Source organism: Camelus ferus, chromosome 35 (assembly GCF_009834535.1).
Source record: "Camelus ferus isolate YT-003-E chromosome 35, BCGSAC_Cfer_1.0, whole genome shotgun sequence".
NCBI classification, from domain to species: Eukaryota; Metazoa; Chordata; class Mammalia; order Artiodactyla; family Camelidae; genus Camelus; species Camelus ferus.
In genome coordinates, this window is record NC_045730.1 from 7,988,391 (window position 1) to 8,013,559 (window position 25,169).

General features: G+C 35.2%; 1 protein-coding gene across 1 annotated transcript in view; it reads right to left on the reverse strand.

The window, feature by feature from the left end:
- The window catches only part of MALRD1 (MAM and LDL receptor class A domain containing 1), a 365,316-nt gene that overhangs the window by 68,750 nt on the left and 271,397 nt on the right, over positions 1 to 25,169 (reverse strand). Inside the window, exons 24-26 of the mRNA XM_032474166.1 lie at positions 24,311 to 24,574; positions 18,056 to 18,181; positions 13,574 to 13,640 (exon numbers count right to left, since the gene is read on the reverse strand). Of these exons, the coding sequence (XP_032330057.1) occupies positions 13,574 to 13,640; positions 18,056 to 18,181; positions 24,311 to 24,574 (457 nt within the window). The remainder of the gene's footprint in view (positions 1 to 13,573; positions 13,641 to 18,055; positions 18,182 to 24,310; positions 24,575 to 25,169) is intronic.

A 25,169-nucleotide genomic window follows, 5' to 3' on the forward strand; every position in this document is an offset into this window, starting at 1 on the left:
TTCTCATAAAATTGTCTCTTCCCTGTGTTGGATATGAAAAAAACACAACTACACAGCCTCTTAAGTGTACTACACAAAGGATATCTAAATGCCCTCCTCTTTAAATTGACTTCTTAAAACTTTGAAATAATTTTCATTAACAAAGCCTTCAAATGTTATTACAAACATGTTAGCGTTTAACACTTGAGTGCTACATTTGAAAAAATAACAGAGGCCATGATCTTAAATTTTGATAATTTGTTCTGTATTCTACCAGTAAAGAACCATTGTTGGTTGCTATGGAGATAATTTCAATGATGTTAAATAAGAAATTGATGAACAGATTACTAGTGCTTCCCACTTAGATACATTTTAAAAAGTGTTCTTAAGTAAATAAAACAATTATGAATCATACATTTCAGCAGTACAGAAGTTCTTTTCAACTCATAGCTCCATCATGGCAGAGAATTTTGACTTTTTAACAAATGTTCATTTTTCTCCTCCCCCCTTAGAAAAAGGGTAGGTGATTTATTCAAAGTCATGGAGTTAATTAAGTGGTGAATGGAGTTCATGCCCAAATTCAGGTTTATCTGGTTTTAGGGTCACAACCCTGTCCTCTTTTTTTTTTTTCTGTCCTCTTTTGTCACTGCATACAGGATATGGCTCATATGCATGTGGGTTTAGAGATACAGAGAGGAGGTTCTCTATGAGCTGGGACGTAAAAGATGAATCTGAAGTTTTTCAGGTAGTCAAGCTGAGCAAGTGTAAAACAGTCAAAAAGGGACAATATGAACACTCATAAGAATGGAACTGCATGGTGTGTTAATGAACAAAAAACAGCCGAGCGCAAATAAAGCTTAGTTCTAGACTTTCTTCAGGCATTTGGTTCAGATCTGTACTCGGAACTTTGCAATCATAGAATCACAAGCCACCCAGTCAAATCTCCAAAGAGGCAACACACCATGAGGGTTGATAACTCAGGAGGGCAGAAGTACTGGCCAGAAGACTGAGGGCTACCATTTAAATCAGAATGCCAACACAATCTTTCAGAAAATTACTTAATGTCATGGCCTCATCTCCTTACCTGCCAAATTAGACACTATATCATCTGCCCTATAGGTTTATGTGAAGGCCAGTGGCATGCCAAACACTTAAGAGGTGCCTGACATGTGACAACAACACACCTCAGATTTTTAACATTCGATTCAAATGAAAGAAAAGCTGTAGACTAGTTCTAGAAACTATAACCACATATTTTCACTTTTCTTTAGCTTGCCCCACATCTGGCCGAAGGGACATTTCTCACTGCTCCATATTCCAATTATACTCTGTTGTATGGATGGACCATAGGTTATTCAGCCATTTTCTTATTTATGTGCATTTAAGTGGTTTCCAATATTTTAAAACTATAAAAATGCTTACAGCGAGTAACCTTGTGGTCATGCATTCTCATAGTGTTGAAGCTGTGCCAACAGTATAAATTCTAGAAGTGTTAGGTTCAAAAAGTAAATGAACAAGTAGTTTTGTTAGATATTGCCAAATTCATTTCCATAAAAAGTATATCAATTTGCATTTCCACTAGCAAAATGCTTGTTTCTTCACATCCTTACCAACAGAATACGTTGCTAATTAGACAGGCGGGAAATAGCATCTTAGTATGGTTTTAATTCATCTTTATCTCATGAATGAAGCTGAATTTTTTTTTCATACATTTAAGTACAATTTTATATATTTTTGAACTGATCATTGTCTAGTTTTTAATATGCTTGGGCTTTCCCCGTATTTTAAAATAGTTCTTTAAGTATTAGTGGTATTTATCCTTTTTCTGAGATATATGATACAGGCATTTTCATTCAGATTGCCTTGTGCCTTTTGATGTTGGACATGGTATTTTTTGTGCCATGCAAAAGATTCTCTTTAACCAAGTTTTTATGTAGTCGAATTTCTCAGTATTATATTTGATTGCATTTGGACATGTAGAGTATAGAGAAATTCATCATGTATTACTCTAGTATGTGGATGGTTTCACTTTGAATTCTGATCTACCTGAAGTTTATTTTTATGTGTGTATGGTGTGAGGTATGGTTCTAATTTTTTATCTTTTTCCAGATAGCTATCTAGTTGCCACTGATTGCAAGTCCATCCTATCAAGTGATTTCAGATGCCATCTTCATGTTTATTAAATTTCCATATGCAATTGGGACCTTTCGCTCTGGTCTGTTAGTGAGAAATATCTATAATGTCCTGTGCTGTATTATTTTAATAATGAGGCCTTAATTCTGTTTGTACCAGTAGGGCTACTCAACCTCTTACAGCTTCTCTTTTTCAATGTTTAACTAGTTTTCCTTTCCATGTTTATTTTTCCATATGAACTTTAATATCAAATTGTTTACCCCCACAAAAAAACTTGGGAGTATTTTTGTAGAGGTTGTGTTACATGTACAAATTAACCTAGGGAGAACTAAAGTTCTTAAGATGTTGAGTCAGCTACCCAGAAAACAAAATGTTTTTCTACTTGTTCAAGTCTTTTGGGATTGTTTTTATCCTATAGGCTTGCTTTTGTTTTTATTAAATTTATTTTAATTTTTTGTTTGTTTGTTTTTGTTGTTCATAGGGTTTCCTATTTCATTTTCTTCTTGAGTTTCGTTTGTGTACGTAAACTATTGCATTTTGAATAATAATTCTATACCCTCTAGCCTTAATTACTGAATTGTTTCTGATTTTTGAATGAATATTTATGATTAATTTTCTAGGGCTTTGCAGATACACTATCATGATAATTTAACTTACTTCCTAATTCTTATGCTTCTTTTTTTTGTTTTGTTTTGGTTTGGTTTTGGTCAAATTGTACTGCCTACTGCCTCCCATACAATGTCAGTGAAGACAGTGGTCATATTTGCCTTGTTCCTAACATCTTAATGGAAATGCCTTTTGTGATTCTCTATGAAAGCAGATCTTTTGCCCCTTTCCTGTCTGCCCATTTCTGTCCCCCTCTAACTGTGAAAGAACCTATTTCTAGGAATGAAATCATTAAGCAATTTAAACTAACTCCTGACTTACACTCTCCTGAATGCACACCATGCCTTGTCTAACCTGTTGATTCTTTCCCCAGATAAAAAGAAGTAAGAATATGAATTACTAACTCTCTCCCCCAAACAGATTCCTTAGCAATCCTACAGGCAGATCACATGGGCAAGATAATATCTGAAGAGGGAGTCAGACAGTCTTCATGCAATGGAGAATGATGCAGAACCCAACCTCCTGCCTCAATGACTCAATGAGATTCTTCCCCAGCTTTTTCCCTTTAAAAACTGTCATGGCTGAGCAGAACCCTCAGAGTTCATCTCAGACATGAGTCCACCTTCCCAAATTGCCAGCTTTTCTGATTAAAGCATCTTTCCTTTCTACTGACACTTGCCTCTCAATTATTGGCTTTTGAGTGGTGAGCAGCCAAACCTGTGTTAGGTAATATCTATTAAGATGCTGAATTTAGGAATAAGGAATTTATATTTTATCATATTAAGGAAGCAACAATTCATATTTTCCTTAGTGCTTTTTTAAAAATCAGGACTGGATATTGAATTTTGTCAAAGACTATTCTTTTTTTTTTTACAACTCTGGAGAAAATCACAATGTTTCTGTGTCTCTCTGCTTTCTGAAGTTAAATGCTTGACTAATCCCTTGTCCTTATTATTTGGTCTTTTTCCCTAGAGGCTACGAGGATATTTTTCTTTGGTTTAAAGCCTAATATTTTTACTTAAATATATATTAGAGTTGCTGGGTTTGTGTCAAATTTCCCAGGTAACTGTTGGCCCTTTCATTAAGTAAATTCAGGTCTTCTTTCATTTCTGAAAGTTTTCCTGGATTATATTTTTAAATATTAATTATGTTCCATTATTTTGTATTCCTCTTTAGGGACCGAAAATCCAGCTGACTCTTGAACAACTTCGGTTTTAGAGGCGCCAACTCCTGCACACTTGAAAGTCAGTGTATAACTTTACAGTTGGCCCTTCGGATCTGAGATGCCACACCAGGAATTTAATCAGCCATGAATTGTATAGGACTGTGGTACATCTTTATTGGAAAAAAGCTGCACATAAGTGGACTCATGCAATTCAAACCCATGCTGTTCAAGGGCCAGCTGTATATGCATGTTCTTTATCTTCCATTTCAACTACTTTCTTTTTGACTCTTTTTATTTTATATTTTCCTTCCTTGGTTATTTTCCCACCTTGGCTCACAATTCCTTAATAAATTTAATTTGAATATATCCTCCTTTGGGAAAATTATAATTTAGTTTTTCTTTCTTTTTTATTTACTTTTTTTCCTGAGTTCAATCAATTCTTATTTGATTCAGACTTTGAATTTCTCAATTAAGATTTTTTTTTCCCCATATCTCTAAATTTTTTTTTCTGACAATATTTAATTCAGTTTGGAGTTGGGATCTTGGAGTACTTTCTTCTTGGTTTCATGTTTCTTTTTTCTTGACTTTTTCCTTTTTTTTTTTTTTTTTTTGGTGGGGAAAGGAGAATGTTTATAAGCTGAGTTTTATTTTAAATAGTGGCTTTGTAGAGATAGGAACTGCATTTCCTCTTCACTTCAAGCCTAAGGTTGAGGATTTGAGACAGTTTACAAGATTCCTAGTTTAAGAGCACCCTCTTCTGTCATTGTAGTAGAGTTTCTTTAATGAGTGATTTTTTTTTTCTTTTTTTGTATTCATTCTGTCCTACAAACTGGAGAGCAATTTCTTTTTAGTATAAGAAGCACAATATACTTCTCACTGCCTATATAGAAAGTACCCAGCAGTTCCTTTGTGGTTGGTAGTCTGGGTTATGGTCATTTGTTCATCTCAATAATTTAAGAACATATTTAAAAGTACAGATACTTTTCCTTAAAATTTCAGAACTTTCCATTTATATTCATTCATCCATCCTTCATTGAATATATTATTCAAATAGCTCCTACAATGTCAGGTTTGAATTTGTAACTAGTCATTAAAAAGTATGGAAAACATGACCTTTATTTTCTAGGACAATGGTCTTCAAAAGTTTTGCTCACACATTTCCCCAAACATTTTTGAAAAACTCTGCAGTCCCTTTCATTTTAAGTCAAAGTTAATTTTTTTTTTATTTTAACTTTAAGCACTTGCAAAGAATATACTCCCCAGCCTACTATAAATAAAACTCTTAGACCATTCTTTTAAATGTAGACATTGAAATGTAAATTCTATGGTGATTGGATACACATTATCTTCCAACAAAAAATACGTGAAAAAGTTTGTCTTTAATAGCTAGAATTTTTAATTGTTCCTTTTCTTCCTTAAATACTATTTTGATTTCTCTTTCCAATAGATTTTTATCTTAATTTAATATATTTTAAACTGTAAAGCCTTTGATTATGTTTAAACTTATTATGCAGCAAAATACAGCTTTTAAAAATTTTTTTCCATAAAAAAACTACTAGAGCTGATAAAAGAATTCAGCAAGGTAGGAGGACACAAGAGTAACATACAGAAATCAGTTGCATTTATTTACACCAACAATGAAACATCAGAAAAGGGAAATAAAAGAACAATCCCTTTTAAAATTGCATCCAGAAAAATAAAATACTTAGGAACAAATCTGACCAAGGAAGTGAAAGACATATAAGCAGGGAACTACAAAACATTGACTAAGGAAATTAAAGATGACTTAGAGAAATGTAAAGATATCCATGGTCCTAGATGGGAAGAATTAATGTTGTTAAAATGTCCATACTACCCAAAGCAATCTACAGATTTAATGTGATCCCTATCAAATTACCTGGGACATTTTTCACAGAACTAGAACAAATAATTCTAAAGTTTATATAGAATCACAAAAGACCCAGAATTGCCAAGGTAACACTGAAGAAAAAGAATGAAGCTGGAGGAATGACCCTCCTAGATGTCAGATAATACTAGAGAGCTACAGTCATCAAAACAGCATGGTATTTGTACAAAAACAGACACATAGATCAGTGGAAAAGAACAGAGAGTGCAGAAATAAACCCACAACCTTTTGGTCAATTAATCTTTGACAAGGGAGGCAAGAACATACAATGGAGTAAAGACGATCGCTTTAGCAAATAGTCTTGGGATAACTGGACAGCTGCATGTAAAACAGTGAAGTTAGAACACTCCCTCACACCATACACAAAAATAAACTCAAAATGACTTAAAGACTTAACCATAAGACAAGATACAATAAACCTCTTAAAAGAAAACATAGGCAAAACATTCTCTGACATAAATTGTAGCAATGTTCTCCCAGGGTAGTCTACCAAGGCAATTGAAATAAAAGCAAAATTAAGCAAATGGGACCTAATTAACTTATAAGCTTTTACACAGGAAAGGAAACCATAAACAAAACAAAAAGACAAATCTATGGAACGAGAGAACATATTTGCAAAGGATGAGATACACAAGGGCTTAATTTCCAGAATATATAAATAGTTCATACAACTTAATAAGAAAATGACAAACAATCCAATCCAAAAATAGGCAGAAGACCTAAGTAAGCAATTCTCCAATGAGGACATACAAATGACAAATAGGCACATGTAAAAATGCTCAATATCACTATTTATCAGAGAAGTACAAATCAAAACTACAATGAGGTATCACCTCACACCAGTCAGAATGGCCATCATTCAAAAGTCTGCAAAAGAGAAATGCTGGAGAGGCTGTGGAGAAAAGGGAACCCTCCTACACTGTTGGTGGGAATGTAGCTTGGTGCAGCCATTATGGAAACAGTATGGAGATTCCACAAAAGACTAAAAAGAGACTTACCATAAGATTCAGCAATCCCACTCCTGGGCATATATCCAGAGAGGACCTTAATTCAAAAAGATACATGCACCCCAATATTCACGGCAGCATTATTTACAATAGCCAAGATACATAAACAACCTAAATGTCCACTAAAGATGACTGGATAAAGAATTTGTGGTATATTTATACAATGGAATACCACTCAGCAACTAAAAATAATAAAATAATGCCATCTGCAGCAATATGGATGGACTGAAGAATGTCATTCTAAGTGAAGTAAGCCAGAAAGAGAAAGAAAAATACCATATGATATCACTTATATGTGGTATCTTAAAAAAAAAGATAAACCTATTTATAAAACAGAAACAGACTCACAGACATAGAAAACAAACTTATAGTTACCAGTGAGGGGGAGGGGATAGGATGGCTAAATTAGGAGCTTGAGATTTGCAGATACTAACTAATATATGTATAATCTATAAACAACCAGTTCATAGTATATAACACAGGGAAATACATTCACTATCTTATAGTAACCTATGGTAAAAAAGAATATGAAAACGAATATATGTATGTCTATGTATGACTGCAGCATTATTCTGTACACCAGAAACTGACACAACATTGTAAACTGATTATACTTCAATAAATATATATATTCAAAAAAAGATTTTCAATGACCATAACTGTCCAAGAGTTACTCTTACGTATAAAACTAGTAAAAATTGAGCAAAACAGTTTTGATAGTCATAAAAGATAAAATTGTATTAGAAATATGTTTCTTAATAGGATAGACAAGGCAGGTTTTCTATAGGTAATTTAGTAAAACAAAGACTTGTAAAATAACGTAATGAGGGAAACAATAGAGAAGCCCATAAGGAACAATGAGCCATTCTCCCCGGTTGATATGGAAAAGGATTCCCAGAGAAAATGCCATTTATACTGGATCTTAAAGCATTAAAAGGCATCATTTGGGAAAATCAGGTAGAAAAAGAAAACTCTAGGCAGAGGAAACAGTGTGCGCAAAGCTTGGAGAAAGAGGAGAATACGGCCTGTCTAGGCAAAACCTTTTTGGACGTGTTAATTTGTGATACCTGTTAGATAGATACCCAGATGTAATCTGGTGTCTTCTTGGCAAGTGAGTTTAAGAATGTGGAATTTAGCGGAATAGGTCACTGATAAACTGTATGCCAAAAGTCAGTAAATTAATCCAAGCTTATATCATGCAGTAAAATGAGGGTAGGCAGAAAAGAGAATGATTTCAAGCACTGAGGATTGGAGCACTCCAATATTCAGACACTGGGGAAAGAGAAGGAACCAGTAAATAACAGTGAAGAGGGACGGCCAGTGATACCCCAGAGTAGGTAAAGAGAAAGAGGGACTCCCTACCAAACAGCACCATGTCGAGAAGTTGAGAAATGAGAAGTCACCATTTTTATTGTCTTTTAAATTCCAGGTTAAAGTGCCTTTCTAATATAAGAGTTTCCTATTCTACATTTTGAAATCCCAGTCTGTCCCTTCCCACCCCCACCCCCTTGGCAACCACAAGTTTATATTCTATGTCTATGAGTCTGTTTCTGTTTTGTATTTATGTTTGTTTTTGGTTTTGTTTTTTTTTAGATTCCACATATGAGTGATCTCATACGGTATTTTTCTTTCTCTTTCTGGATTACTTCACTCACAAGGACATTCTCCAGGAACATCCATGTTGCTGTAAATGGTGTTATGTTGTTGGTTTTTATGGCTGAATAGTATTCTATTGTATAAATATACCACAAATTCTTTATCCAGTCATCTGTCAGTGGACATTTAGGTTGTTTCTGTATCTTGGCTACTGTAAATAGTGCTGCTAGGACCATTGGGGTGCAGGTGTCATTTTGAAGTAGGGTACCTTCTGGATATATGCCCAGGAGTGGGATTCCTGGGTCATATGTTAAGTCTATTCCTAGTCTTTTGAGGAATCTCCATACTGTTTTCCACAGTGGCTGCACCAAACTGCATTCCCACCAACAGTGTAGGAGGGTTCCCTTTTCTCCACAGCCTCTCCAGCATTTGTCATTAGTGGCTTTTTAATGATGGCCATTCTGACTGGTGTGAGGTGATACCTCATTGTAGTTTTGATTTGCATTTCTATGATAAATAGTGATATTGAACATTTTTTCATGTACCTATTGATCATTTGTATTTCTTCCTTTGAGAATTGCTTGTTTAGGTCTTCTGCCCATTTTTGGATTGGGTGTTTTTTTTGTTGTTGTTATTAAGTCGTATGAGCTGCTTATATATTCTGGAGATCAGGCCTTTGTCGGTTTCATTTGCAAAAATTTTCTCCCATTCCATAGGTTGCCTTTTTGTTTTACTTATGGTTTCCTTTGCTGCTCAGAAACTTTTAAGTTTCATTAGGTCCCATTTGTTTATTCTTGCTTTTATTTCTATTGCTTGGGTAGACTGTCCTAGGAGAACATTTTTGAGATGTATGTCAGATAATGTTTTGCCTATATTTTCTTCTAGGAGGTTTATTGTATCTTGTCTTACGTTTAAGTCTTTGATCCATTTTGAGTTTATTTTTGTGTATGGTGTAAGGGAGCGTTCTATCTTCATTGATTTACATGCTGCTGTCCAGTTTTCCCAACACCAATTGCTGAAGATACTGTCTTTATTCCACTGCATATTCTTGCCTCCTTTGTCGAAGATGAGTTAACCAAAAGTTTGTGGGTTCATTTCTGGGCTCTCTATTCCATTCCATTGGTCTATATGTCTGTTTTTGTACCAATACCATGCTGTCTTGATGACTGTAGCTCTATAGTATTGTCTGAAGTCTGGGAGAGTTATTCCTCCAGCCTCTTTCTTTTTCTTCAGTAATGCTTTGGCAGTTTATGAATAACTGAAACATTGTGCTGTACACTGGAATTTGACACAACATTGTAAAATGATTACAACTCAATAAAAAATGTTAAAAAAAAAGTTTCCTAGATTTACAAAATGTATTCTTTCTTTTGTCATCACTCTATTTTTGATTCCTTGCTTTATTAGACTACAGTTAATAAAGTGACAGAGACATAACACCTAGGATTTTATTAGGGTGTTCCTTTTTGGTCAAATAACTGATTATATTGACAATGTGTTCCATAGAGTTAAGAAAATAACATTCTTTGTTTTAAACAAAGTTATGTGAAGTATAAAGTGATATATATATACTCACATGCATACATATAAATGTGTATATATGCATATGCACATAGTTTTCTGTTTTTTTAATATTAAATATTTTAAATTAAATACTCTCAGAATATTTAGAAATTTTTGATTTCTGTATTTTGTTACTGTATTGTTTGATTCATAGATTCTTGCCTGTTGTAACTTTTTAGAGTGTATCATTTTAATTTAACAATACACCCTTTTAAAAGTGTGCCTATACTATAATTTTGTGGTTTTTTTATATTAATAAGGTGATTACTGTTTATTTTACTTTCATTTGCCAAATCTTTTGTCTTAGCTTTTGTTTCAGTTCTTCTTCTAGATACAGTTCTTGTTTAAAACTAAATATACATGAAACATAAACATAATATATAATATTTATATCATGGAAATACATGAAATAAATATATAATATAATTATATATGTATTTTAACTTGATGCTGTTTCCTATTTCTCTCTTTTAGCCTGACTAACTTGACTTTTTTTTCTGTCTTGTAACTTCTTTCCTGCCCTCCATATTAGTTTGGAATTTATATTTATAGCCCAGTCTATTTTTCTAATATATTAATGTATCAAAATAGTATATAATCAAGCCTCATTAGAGGAGGGATAATTTACCTCCTTTGGCTCATGCTTTGCTTCTTCAGCCCTCAAAGATGCCAAACTGTTGGGAAGCAATGGGAAATCATGGTTCACCTAGTAGTTTCTACTCTGTGGATAATTATAGCTCCTAGCAACACAAATGACCTTATAAAGTCTCTCTTCTCTGGGTATAGATTAAAACCTGAAGGTTCTTTCTCAAGTCACCTTAGATCCCAAGAGGAAATCCAACAGCTTTTGTGATTGGCTTCCTTGGGGAACCATGAAATTCTTGTGTTCACAATGGCCTGGATGAGAGGTGAGCTTTGGTCTTCGTCCTTACTTCTTTGGGTGACAAAGATAATGAATTCCCACTCCTGGGAATGAGAGAATAGGGTTTGACATAAAGCCAACACCTTCCCACAGTGCCCGAGAGTTACTCTAAAACTGTACCCTAAAGCTGTTTTCATTTAATCTTAAATCCAAAAATGAGTGCCTGTAATTGACAAATGAACTGGACATGAAATGTAATTGGAAATGAATCTGACACTAAGTGCAATTAGAAATAATTTACACTGTTATTTGACAGTTTAGTAAGACATGTTATGCTTCAAAGAAGGAGTTGTGCAAGGTAAGTCAAAGGATGGGTATTGCAAGATGTGAAACAAAATATTTAGGAACCAAACAACCATTAGTAGGATTAATAGGGTTAATTAAATGATGACAAGCCTATATATTAAATGGTGTATAACACACAGACTAAAATCAGTGACATAATAATACTGATGGCTAGATTTTCTAGAATGTGTTTTATGTGTCAGAACGTCTTACACATATTAACCCCTTTAAATCTCACAATGACTTTATGAGGCAGGTGCTGTTATTTTCTCGATTTTACCAAAGAAGAGATGGAAACAGTCTGATGAAGAGTTTTACCCAACACTATACAGCCAGTAATCGGGGGGTACATGCCTGACACTACACAGCCAGTAAGCGGGGGTCTACACCCAACACTACACAGCCAGTAAGCAGTGGGGCTAGAGTCATGTTACTGACATGGAAGAACAGCACGATATTTCATGAAGAGATTAAAAAAAACACACAGTTCAAAGTGTATTATAAAGCATAATTCACATTTCTGTAAGAGACACGTGTGCTTACATGTGTTGGTGTTTGTGAAAGGAAAACCACGTGGATGGAAGGCATAAAACTGAAAAGTGGGATTTATATGCTGAGGTTTCTACTTTTTGCCTCATGCACTACTTCATGTTTTTAAAAGACTTGATTACAATGCACATGTATCACTTTTGCTGTTCAGTTTTAAAGAAACGAACATTTAAATGAAGAGACTACCATTTTACAACATGAAAAAGAATTTTCAAAAGTTATTTTTTCACCCCCATGTAAGTAGATAGCCCTCATTCCAGACAGTCTGTTTATATTGATGGCAATGACAGCTATTTAGCTATTTGGAAAGCATCATTTACTATCAAAAATAATATATTAAAATATTTGAGTAGCTTTCTGGCGAGTGAATTCTGTTACACATTTTGCTGCACTGATTTCCTTTCTTTAGTCCATTTTTCTCTCAAAAGTCCTGTCCCAGCTTCCTCTCCCACATTAGAGTTTTCTCACTTGAGAGAAACAAGTTTTGGACATCACCATCTGGATTTCAATTTTTAAAGTTTATTTAAATACACAAAGCTGTTGCCAAGAATGTAAAACTCTGCTTGCTCAGCTGAGCCTAACTACGGTCGGGAGCTTTCTTGCCTAGCAAGAAAGAAGACAAAAACATAAATAACATAAAGAAGACAAAAGTTCAAGCCTCCTTACTGTAAACAGTTGACCCTAGGTAACATTACCCACTCAGCTGCTGTTCAGTAAACATTATGCCAACATTCTCAATTTCTCTCAAGAGATTTTTAAAAATTAACATTTACGCATCCCATCTTTCCATCGAGTTATAGTTTGTGTTAAGTTTAATTCCCATTAAAAAAAATGATTCAGGGAAGAGTACAATTTCGTTAAGATGTTGTGGGATAAATTATGTCATGAATATGAGAGCTAAATACTTCAAGAAACCCACTAATATTTCCATTTCAACAGTGTTAAAACAATGTCTATCTCATCATAGAATTTTTGGTTGCTGTTTTAATTGGTAGAGGTTTTTGCTTTTTTAGGGATAAACAACTTTTCCTAAAATATGGTTGTTGACTCAGAGGATATAAGAATTTAAACAACTATTAATCAGTGTTTTCCAGAGACTTCTGCATGCTTTGTTACGACTTGTGTATCAATCTGCAACCATGCCTCTAATAAGCAAAGTAATATATCCACTGGTCGGCGAGATTAAAAAGTCATAAACACAAATATAATGGAATATGCATCACTTCCTTTGGAATTTATGACACTGCTTTGCACAATTCCCTAAAGGTGAGAGAACAAAACTCAAGCCATCTTTGATACGCAATATAAATAATTCCCAGAAGAAATCACAAAAACTGGTTTTTGTTTATTTTTGCTTTAAGTATGCAAATGTATTCCTTATCTGTACCTTAACTTCAGCTACTCATAAACATCCACTGAATAAACCTAAAAAAGATTTTATTTACGAATTAATTTTATCCTGCTCGTTAGAAAAGAAAAATCTGGAATTTGAAATAAAAAGAGAGAGGAAATACAGACGCTAAGTTCACCTCAAATAGGATGATACCCACATAAAATCTTTTTATAACCTGACATGAATATTAAAAACAAGGAATAATGAGTATTATTAAAACTATATATCCCGTACAATATAAAATGTTGGGAGACATAAAAGCATGTGAAATAATTGGTATTTTTGTAAAATACACTCACATCTTCCTTTCTTATTCAGGCAGATAAATGTAAATAGTGCCATTAGCCATTATCTTTACTTCAGTAACTGTATGTTCATTGATGTTCTGTTGTATCAGCCTCAAGAAAAATAAGCCAACTATAATAAATGTTAAAAAAAAAAAAAAAAAAAAAAAGGCAATGCTTCTTACCGACACATAGGACCGATTTTCTCCACTATACAAGTCCCGCCGTTCCTGCAGTAACCTCCTGGACACTCTAAAAGGAAGCATCACAAAAACCAGTTAATTAGAAATATTATTGGGAGGAATGGGGACATGTTACTGTTAGTCATTGCATTAAGTCCAATCACTGAGGGTAAATTGCTTCCTAGCTGCTAGAAGCACAAGAATTCAGGCTATTTCCTGTACCCCTCAAATTCATTCAATGGCCCCTGCTGTCCTGGACATGTTCATGTTCTTTACAACCCCAGTGCTTGATCACAAGAGAAGACTTTTTTTCTCTCCTGCATTAGGGACAATCTACTTATTTAGAATGTGTCTGCAGGACATATCTGTGATTATACTGAATTTTTTTTTCTTTACTGAAACATGTCTTCAGTTCCACCCAGCCGTCACTGTATCACGGCAGACAAGTGCTTCACGTGGGTGACTTGTTTTGATAAAATGTCACTCGTGTGCACGCACATGTCCGACCTCCACGTCCATGATGGACATCAGCACAGCTCAAATTGATCCTCTTTGTCTGGCCCTGCTTAGTCTGCTGCTTGTATCATTCTCGAGTTCTAGGTTAGCACAAACACTTATTTTCAAAGATGCTTTGTTTGTACATTAAAAAGAAGCTACATATTTTCACGCAGTTATGGCTGTAGAAGTGGTTAGTGATTTCTCCTCGTGGTGCTTTCCTTTACACTGTCTCTTTTATCATCACTACACAATCCCGACCCCCTAAGACCTATCAATTTCCCTACTCATTTAATCCCCTAGTTGCTCTTCTTGGCTTTTTTTTTTTCCCAACACCTTCTCTCTTGTAAGATACCAGTCTTCCCTGGTGGGACCATCATAGCATCAATATGTCATAGATACTTCTGCTGTTTTTGATTTGTAATTCAGCACATCTATTATGAGTCCTGATTCAATGTGTGGCACTCAGCTAGGCACTGGATACATCATAATAAATAATACAGGTAGCTTCCTTAGCTGTGAAGGCTGCAGGCACCAGAGCCAGACCACCTGAGCTGAAATCCCAGCTCAGTTTATTAGCTGTGTAATATACAGTAGGGTAGTTAATCTCTCAGCCCCTCGGGTTTCTCTCTGTCAAATGAGGTTAAAATAGGGTTGCTGAGATGAAACCAATCTCGTAGGGTTGTTGAGAATGTTAGAACGAACACCAAACTCACAGTATATGTTTAAGAATATGTTATAGTATATGTTTATACTATACTCCATGTGCCTGGAGGCCAAATAAACTCATAATTAACTACATGGAAACATTCTGGAAAGGATTCATGTCCAATCCCATTCTGGGACAATCAGGAAATCACATATAAGCTGGACAAGTGATCAGTATAAAATACAATAGTGACTTTTAAACTTAAATCTAAATAATTAGCAATGAGACACACACACTATATATATATATACATATATTTTTTTTCTTTCTCAATTGTATGAAGGCTAGGAAAGTGATGGCTATTCCGTGGTGGATTGCTGGGGAGACTGACAGCCACGTGAGTCCTGATGTTTCCCTCTGGGATACCTGGCTTAGTTAATGACTCATGTTGGGCTGGGTACTTTAAGTATAAAACTTTCCATGTTTAAAGTGAGGATGACCTTCTGTATAGGACTTCTGGGAGGATAAAATTAAGTTTATTTATCCACTAGCGAATGGTATGCGTAAAGTAGTACATGATTGTTCTCATCCATCTCTCTATATTTGGGGGTTCTTTGAGTTTACTGAGAAACCTAGTATCTATTACCATCGCTCTCTTCAAATTCTCCTCCTTCTTTTAATTTCTCCCTCTATCATCAAGATCACCATCACCACTACCGCTTTCTGAAGACCTGCTCTATGTCAGAGACTGCCCCAAGAGCTTTACCCGTGTTACTTCATGTAATCCTCATAACACTATCTGGTGTATTCCATATTTAGCCTTTTTCATAGAGGAGGAAACTGGCTAATGATATAATTTGCTCAAGTTAATAGCAAGGAAGGCAGCAGATACTGAACTAAATGCTGGTCCTCTAACTCCAAATCTTGTTAGTTTAAAAATGTCAAAAGATCTGCTATGCAGTTCAGAATTTCTATCACTCCTTGGATTTCTTAGTATTATGGGATCAGGAACCCCCTTCTATTGTATGGTATTTATACACTGTCATGGATTAAATATACCTATACACAATAAATTGCATGTTTCAGGAGATCTGTGGATTCTAAGAGTTCACCAGAAGCCTGTGCAGCAAATCAAATTCCCAGCGGGCAGAAATCATTTTCTTTGTCTGGAAATCTCAGCATAGGGACTGCAGAGGGGATTAACCATATTGCAAAAACTTGAAATAGCTCCATAGTACCTGTACGAGAAGTTTTTGTGTTATGTTTTGGTTTGGATTTCAAAACGTTCTGAACCTTTATCAAGCTATATTATTATTATTACTATTATTATTCATATATCCAATTAAATTCATAATACCCTGTCCTATAGTTACATATTTTAGGGCCTTTCCCTAGTTCACCTTCTAATATATGATTGTCATAACTATAGTATCACCTTAATATAACCTTTCTTAGCCTCTACTACTGCAAATGACTAGAAAAAGACTTTCAATTTAAATTAAAGTGGGCCTAGTCTGTTCAATAATTTTCTGTTGCATAAGCAACCAAAACTTAAAAATAACATGCCTTTCCAATGTAACTTGGGAACAGACAGGACTCACTGAAATATACTTAACCTGCAACACTCACGCATGGCCTGGACTTGATGTTTCTGGGAATGACTTAAACCTCGAGGTGAGGGGAGACCAGAAGCTCACCATATGTTATGTGACCACTGGGAGGATTACTGGATGCTGAAAAGACTGGACTCATAAAAGTCTAAGAAATGCTGACCTTAAAAGAATATGATGTTTGGAAAGAAAGAGAAAGGTATAATATACATTGACACATCTTAGCATGGATTAGGGTTAGACATTCTTGAAAACAGAAGCCTTGACTTTATCAGATTTGATGGACAATCTAAAAAGCATAGAAAACATAAGTAGAGAACACATAATATAATAATAAGGATTTTATTTCTGAAAACTGTTTCACTACTTTATTTTTACTCGGCAGTATGACTTGCACTTTGAAAATGAACTGCACGTGAATTGGTGAGTGGCTGAAATGGTGGACAACAAAAATGTGTTCTGTATTATTACCTGCAGGTTGTCTATCACACAGTATGAATGACAGGTCTTGTGTTTTTCTGACTGTATTTTTAGAGGTAGAACATGTCAAAGTAGACAGTGAACCATAACACGTTGCAATATATTTGTTCTCATATAGGACTGTCTTGAAGAAAATCTCACTTTTATGTAAATAAATTTGGGTACTAGACATAAGTGCTGTTGTCTTGACAGTTTCCAAAAATGGGACTATCTCATTAGTATCTTTCTTACTCTCTGGAGAGAGTAAGAGTATTTTCTTTTGCATGTCTAATCTGATGTATATAAGCATGCCTAGCAGAGAAATGATGCCAAAAAGCATTCATCTTTGCATATTTTATGGGATCGGATTTGCTCACTTCTTGATTTCCCTTTGCACTTACAAAATTCAGTGTTGTGCGAGTACTCGTTTTTAGCAGCATAAAAAAATAGATATTTTTGCAGTATGATTTGATTATAATCATCATACTTTTGTCACTTATTTTATAATGTTCTCTCTTGAAAGATATGAAGAATATGTTTTTTCCTACTTTTGATATGAAATATTTCCAATTTACTTAGAAAATATAATTGAATATATCTTTTATCACCAATTTATATTATCTTTTAGTTTACATTGCCTCTGTCTTTCATTTTATATATCTCCTGCATGAAATAAAAATTCAGTTTCTCAGCAGAGAGATGCTAACAATGGACTACAATAAATTAGAGAATATTAAAGCTGTTTTGATAAAAGCATAATCACAAAAACATATTATCTGTCCTTACAAATGTTCCAGGGTCAGAAAAAAGAAAAATGTTTAAAAGTTAGCCTAAAAATTTGATAAGTTGACTTTTAAACATGAATAGATCATGCAAACAGGGAGCTCTTATGAAGAAGTAAGAAATTTAATTTAAAAAATTAATAACAGATTATGTAGGGGTTTCCTTATTATAGAAACTAGCAATTTGCATAGAAGAGATTATTAAATACTAATAATCTTAAACTATATTCAATTGAAATTAAGTGTCTGATATTTATTTCATGAACATTGTTTATATAGAATCAGCATGAATTCATTATATTACATACTTGTACACATTTTATAAATGTAGTAAGTTAATGTTAACATTCTTCCTGCCTCCAAATCAATAATAATAATTCAATTATTCCATGCTTGTCATTATTTAGAACTTCAAGTTTTAATATCTTTATCCAGTGCAGGTTACGTTACCGGCTTATACTGCAAAGAATACGTTAATGATACACAGTACCCAAGCAGCTGGACTCATCAGGCTGTAAATCCAGGCAGTCAGCAAAACCATCACAGCGCTTGTGAACTGGGATACAGCTGTTGGAGGAGGTGCACAGCAAAGCTCCATCAGAACAGCTCTCATTGGCTGAAGAAAAAGAACAATGTCACCTTTTTTAAAAGAATGAATTTTTTCTAATAAAATAATAAGACAGTTTATTGCTTTACCCCTCATTTTCTAGCCCTATATTTAAATGATATATTAGAGCTCTATATGAAGAAAATGTAAATTTATTAGATTGGAATTTATTAAATTGAAATTTTTTTCAAAAAAATTTGTCAGCAGAATCATCTCCCAGCTGTGTGTTCTGTCATGTTATACACGTAGGTAGGGAAGTCTGTCAACACGGACAATAAGCATAGAGTCTGAGATATGTTTTAAATTTCAATGTTTCTAGAAAAAAGCCACTTAGCAGAGAGTAGGAATAAAGTCCACAGGATGGGAATCAGTAAGTTTGATATTGGACCAGTGAGTAAAGCAGTCTGCCTTTGGGGAGTTTGGGTAAAGAGGCAGTTCAGACAAATTTAAAAATGAGGCTGAGACCAAACAGTAGAAATGGCTAAGGTTCCAGGAGAAGAGATGATCTTTAAGCTATTCTAAAGAGTAAATAGTTTTAGGATATACGCTGACGAGGTAAATCATACTGCAGACCAAGTAAATTAAGACATAGAATAATTTTCCAACCCTTATAAGATGAAGAGATGTTTGTAAAAACACGAACGTGTAAATACATCCATGCATCTATATATCCATGTATGTGTGTATACATAATGTTTATCATTGTTTTGCACTGAAGGGGCTGAGAGATCATAGAAGGTAATAGTTTTATGGATTTAAATATGTTGAAATTTGTACACAAAGATGATAGATACCCTACTTGTAAAGCATTATTTTGGACCCTTCTCTCAGAAATACTGATTCATCCATATTCTTTAACACAATTTCCAGTGTTACTCTCGGCTTATTTTCAAGTTGACTACACAATGAAGAGTTCTAACATGTAAGTGGTATAAATGCTCAGCTTTGGCCCAAATAGCACTGAGACACATTTTTTAAAAGAATATAAGAAAATAAATGATTTCAATTTGTAAAAAGTTTTACGTTTTCCTTTTTATAGAAAGTTTACAGTTTAGATAGTTAAAAATTGACCTTTTCCTTTATGAAATCGGAAACTAAAATCTTAGTTTCTGTGGCATTTTAAATGGCATAACATTTCCTTTCAAAAGTAGGTGGAAAATAAATCCTGCATGCAGTTAATACTTCGTGACACTTAGATAGCAAAGGACTGAACGCAGGGAAACAAACTGGGTCATTACTTTCTTTTTACCCTCCATTATTAATATACAAACAACAAAAACATTTTCCAAAATTAGTCCAAATAAGCTATATATAAGATTTATAAGAAACTCAGGTTTCAAAATGTTTCTTTGGACAATACCCACTTTTGCCACACTCTCTCTCAAACACTGTATTTTAATGTCTATAAAACTACCTATTTAATCTGCTGTCATCCTAGAGGTCGATACGCCTCACCAAAATAAGCTAAGTAACACATAGCATTTTATGGCTTTTAGCTCATTTGCTCAGGTAGATGATACATTAAACAACTCATGAATGGTTCACTGGAGTTACTGCCCCAAAGCAAAATCCCTTTTGAAGATGATAGTTGCTGCATAGAACACATACACAGAAGTAAAGCAAGCGTGACTATGGGTGTGTATCCATTTCCTATTACAATGAAAATTCAAGTGTGGCAGATTAACATTTCTAACAGCAGAGGAACTACGGTCTTGAACCATGAGAAGGAAGGCTACGAGCCCTTCCAGGCATGTGCACACTTAGCACAGAGCAGGATGCATGTGTGCTCTATCCCTGACCTAAAACCCATCACTACTCTTATCGAAATAGCAGCTGAAATAATTCTGGTAAAACTAGAAAGATAATTTAATGGGGAAAGGATAGTAATTTATTATGTTTATATCATGCACTTTACCATATTAATTCATTTCATTCTCCAATACCTCTGTAAAACAGGCTTAATCACCCTAACTTTAATGTTGAATAAACTGAGGAACACTTTTGTAAGAAGCTGTCAAATGCAGAGGGAGACCTTTGCACTGTCACTGAGAAGCACCAAAGGATGCTGGGATCATAGCTAACAAATGGAAAGGTCAAAAAAATCAAAATGTTGATGATAAAGGTTGATCCCCAAGTCTTAAGGGCATGATCCATTCCCAGTCTTCAGAAGTGGCACTCAACTTCCTAAGACACTTCAGTTACTATTGGAAAATAAATTAAAATTGCGGAGCAGGAAAAATATCTACTTCCCTATCTGTTTTTCACTGTTGTATCTATCATGGATGGATAGCTTCCATGCACCCCTCCTGATCCATTCTCCCCCTTCTCTCCCTCAGAGGTTGAACTCTAAGGATACATCAATGTGCTTCTTTGCCTTCTAGCTTTAGTTGGGTTTGGTTGATGGGTACCACCACCAGGAGGTTAATGCAGAGAAAAGAGACTGTGAGATTACCTGGCTAGAGCTCCCCATAACCAAATGCCACATCTTTTATCAAGTAGCTCTCTTTGACTCTAGGTTCAGACAACTGATTCCTCCTCTTACATCCTTTGCTCTATGAGTGATAAAAGGCTCTGCTGTTACTATTCCTTGTGGTTTCCCTATGCATATTATTCCCCTAATGATAATCCCTTGATTAAAGCATTCTCAAATTATATAATACCAATGTGCCACCTATTTCTTGCCGGGATATTGATAGATACATCTGATAAAGTTGAAATCTTCTTGGTGAATAGATTGCTAACAGAGGAATATCAGTAAGAAGAATGTGCTTGGTTTTGTGTGATTTTCCCATATAATTAAATCATGCCTACTTTCCCACCTATTTTAGGGAAATGGGGCATTTTTGGTTAACAAAGTATTACTTCAGTTTATTTCAAAACAAGTTTCCAATAGAAAGACAATATTAAATATGAATTATTTTTAAATGTTGAACTCACTACAGGTTTGTTTAAACATTCTGATCATTGAACTTTAATTTTCGCAAGAATAAAAGGCCTTCACATATTAATTGCTATTGATTTTTCTGCTTAAAATTGCCAACATCTCAGAATTCTATTCCTGCAACACTAAAATATGTGCAAACCTCTCAAAACAAACCAACAACCAAACCTCTAATTTTGTCCTACCTCCCACTCTAAAAGCCAGCTTCTTGAAAAAGTTTTCTATAGCTGGATTCCCTCTTTGCCATCTCCCATCTTCTCCACAAAAGACCAACTTCACAACTCTGCCCTCCCACTCCACAGCATGTTCTCTCCCCAAGATCACCAGCAACCATTTTTTTATTTTTCCCTGTCTGTTTTTTTTTTTTTCTTCCTCATCTCACATGATCACTCAGAAACATTCGCACCTGTGAATACTCTCTGATACTTAATCCTTTTTCCCTGATTTAAGATCATAACTCTTCTGGTTGTCCTCCTCTGTCTATGACCACATCTCAGTGTCTTTTCATGTTTGGTTTTGCCTAACTGTCCTTCAAGTGTTCATTAGGGTTCTGCCTGCCACCTTATTTTTTCCCTCTCTCTGTTATCTCATTTATATCCACAGCTTCAATCATCATATGCTGATAGCTCTGTATCTTTATATATCTTGCTTTATCTCTTTCCTGAGCTCCAGACACCCATCTTTGAACACTTCCATGTGGATGTGTTACTGATAACCATAAACACATGTTTAAAAATGAAACCATGTTCTGATCCTAAGAGGTCCTTCTCCTCCTATGTTTCCCAGCTCAAAAATTGGAAGATCAGCTTTCTTACTGCCCAAATCAGAAACATGGTAACAATTCTTGATTATTTTCTTTTCCTTTTCACATGACTGTCTCTTACGTCTATTCATAGTCTTTACATCATGGCATTGATCTAATCAATTTCTTTATCTTTCAACTGTAATACCTCCTCACCAGTCCCTCTTCCACACTCCAGTCCATTCCATGTACTATACTTAAACACTTCTGTATCACTGGCTTGATGTGGGAGGACTCTTCAAGACCTAGTCCCTGCTTCTCTCCCGACTTATTTCTACATTTCTCACCACAAACTCTACTCTAGCTAAATGGAATATGTTTCAATCAAACTTCTTCCCTATTCTTGGAATATTCTTTACTGGAATCAAGAACCCCTACCCTACTTGCCTAATGATTACCTGCCTTTCCAAATTTGGCTCTGCAATCACTTTTCTTCTTAAATCGTATATGCTCACTAGCACCATTGTTAGGAAACACCCTATGTATTCTATAACGTTATGTTTATCTAGGTCACAGAACTTACCATATGGTGTCTCCAACCATCACTTACTAATCTCCTTCAGTAATCTGGAATGTATCTAGCAACCTGAGCTGGCACCATGCCATGGCCATCTGTATCACCCACGCCCAACACAATGTATGACACACATTACATCCTCAGTGAAGGTTTGTGAATGAATGAAATTAAACGAATGAATGAGAGCTTATAAACTACCACTCTAAATCAATAGATGAACCTAGAAAGAAACTCTTATGCTTTCAATTGTTTGGTCAATTATCACCATCAGATACTGCTATTCTCTTTTTTTTTTTTTAAACATTTTTTATTGACTTATAATCATTTTACAATGAGACACTGCTATTCTTGTAATTTTGCTCTAGCACTTTGTTCATAGTTTCACACAATTTTCCCTACAGAGTTATAACTCAATAACTATTTTAGAGATGGAGAGAAACAATTCTTTCATGATACCAGTCTATTCCTCATATGGACTTATTTCCTTTTAAGAGCAGAACTTTGTATATTACTATCTCATCAAACACCAATTTTCCAACATATGCCTAAAAGTATTAGGAGCAGTACTTTCCTAAGCTTCTTTTTAAATGACACTGGGGTCAAATATCATATGACTATATTGAACTGAATCTGATTTCTCTCAGCCAGATTCCACTAGAGCCTTGACGGGAACAGGGATAAGTAACGTGGCTTCCTCTTCCTCATTCCCCTCCATTTGTTGAACTTGCCTCTAAGAAAATATTATAAGATCTCCCAAATCAGCTTTAGTATAGAAAGAATACACATGTAGGAAAAAACAGAGAGATAGAAGTCAATTTCTAAACCTAACCCAGGAAATAAGCTCACTGATTTCAGGCTAAAACCTTCAAATATCCAAAAACCATCTTCCTTTTCCTTCATTCATCTTCACGTCTTTTCCAACAATTATAATTCTGGATACTCACTCCAAACAGGGAACTGAAACAGCCTTCTATTTCTTCCAATATCCCCCTCTTTCAGCTATATTCCAAACTGCTTTTTTTTTGCTCAAAAAAGTGGCCATAAACATATGGCTTACGAAGCTCTGTCACTGCGGCCCTTGACCAAATTTATAATACAGTATGATATAACATGAATCCAAGCCAACAAACAATTTAATAAAATGTTATTGGTGCTTTGACTCCACCATGATTATGGGCGCACCTTAAAGATGTGTGTGATTACTTAACAATCTTCCGCCCTTATCTGACACAGGCTAATTATAATAAAGGCAGAAGCGGCTGAATGCAGGACTGGGGGCTTTGCTGCATTCTCTCAAACCCTCACAGCCCTGGAAAGTAGGTATTACAGGGACGGTGAGACTGACTCAAGTAACTTTCCCAAGATCGTACAGGTAGTAAGTGATGTGGATGAGGTCAAGCCCAATGTCCTACAGATTTCCTGTTCCATCAACTCTTAATGGCATATCATCTACCCAGGGAGTTGTCCAGGTCCACCCGTAACTACCTCTGTTCATTAAAATGGATGTTGGCCCATTTGCTTGAGTCATCTTCACGAACACGTATGGTGGGAAGAAGCTGCAATTACATGTCTTCAATTCATTCCCACAAACATTTGTTAAAAAGATAAGACACAGACCATCCCCTATACGAATGACCCGGATGTAAATTAAGAAACGAAATCAGAGAAGTTTAACAGAGATCAGAGTGACTACAAACAAAATATTTCCAGAAATGCTAAGCAAGGAATTAGACTCTTTGTCTAGCAACATAACACAACTACGTTACTGATGATGCGACCATCGTAGGACTCCAGAGAACTTTGCTTTATCTGTCAAACTCTACCATTTCCAAGCAGTGCTTTCTTCCCTGGCACACTGAGCGAATGAAAATAACTCACAGCAACTGGATTCATCCTCATGAAAGTGACAGTCAGGCACTCCGTCACACAGCAGGAGGGACGGGATGCAGTTGCTGGTTGAGCACTGGAACTCCATTTCACCACAGAGCTGAGGAGAGGGGCTGGGGGAGCAATCCATTTCATCAGATCCGTCTACGCAATCTTCTTGTCCGTTACATTTCCCCGAGAGAGGGACACACTGGAGTGTGTAGACACAGGAAAATTGATCAGCTTCACAGGGCGATGGCTGTATTGTGACAGGACCTAGAAAGAGAGCAAGTCAGGTCATTTTCACATTAGGGGAGTTCTCTCACTCTCCAGGGTTGAAACATTAGAGGATGCTTTCATTCCTGCATAAACATGAAACATTTTGTTAAGTAAATGAATTTCCAATTGGGAATAATGTGAACCCTAAGAAAATATGCCAACTTGATTAGAGAGTATATCTTCTCTTAACCTCAGAAACAACATTCTTATTATAAAGGGCATCGTTGTCATGAAAAATGACACTTTCAAATTAAAGAAGAAATTTTGATTTGTGTTCTTAAATTTGACCCTCAGATTTTCTTTGAGGAGTAAAGATACTTTTATACAGTACTGAGGCACTTTATAAGTTGCACTCACAATTTGAGAGCTTCAGGAAAATTGGCATTTTGTCATTATATCATGAGACAGTTTATTAACTGTTTTTTCTTGGCCTCCACTTGGGGAATTTGGCTCCTGAGACCTTACGGAAGGCTGAGTCACAGAAGCAGAGGTCTGCTGTGGATCTGACATCTTGCTCCTTGTCCTGGGGTCTTGATGACATTTCAAAGGTCCTGTGTAGCCATATGTAAAGTGCAGGTGAAGTCATAGTTTA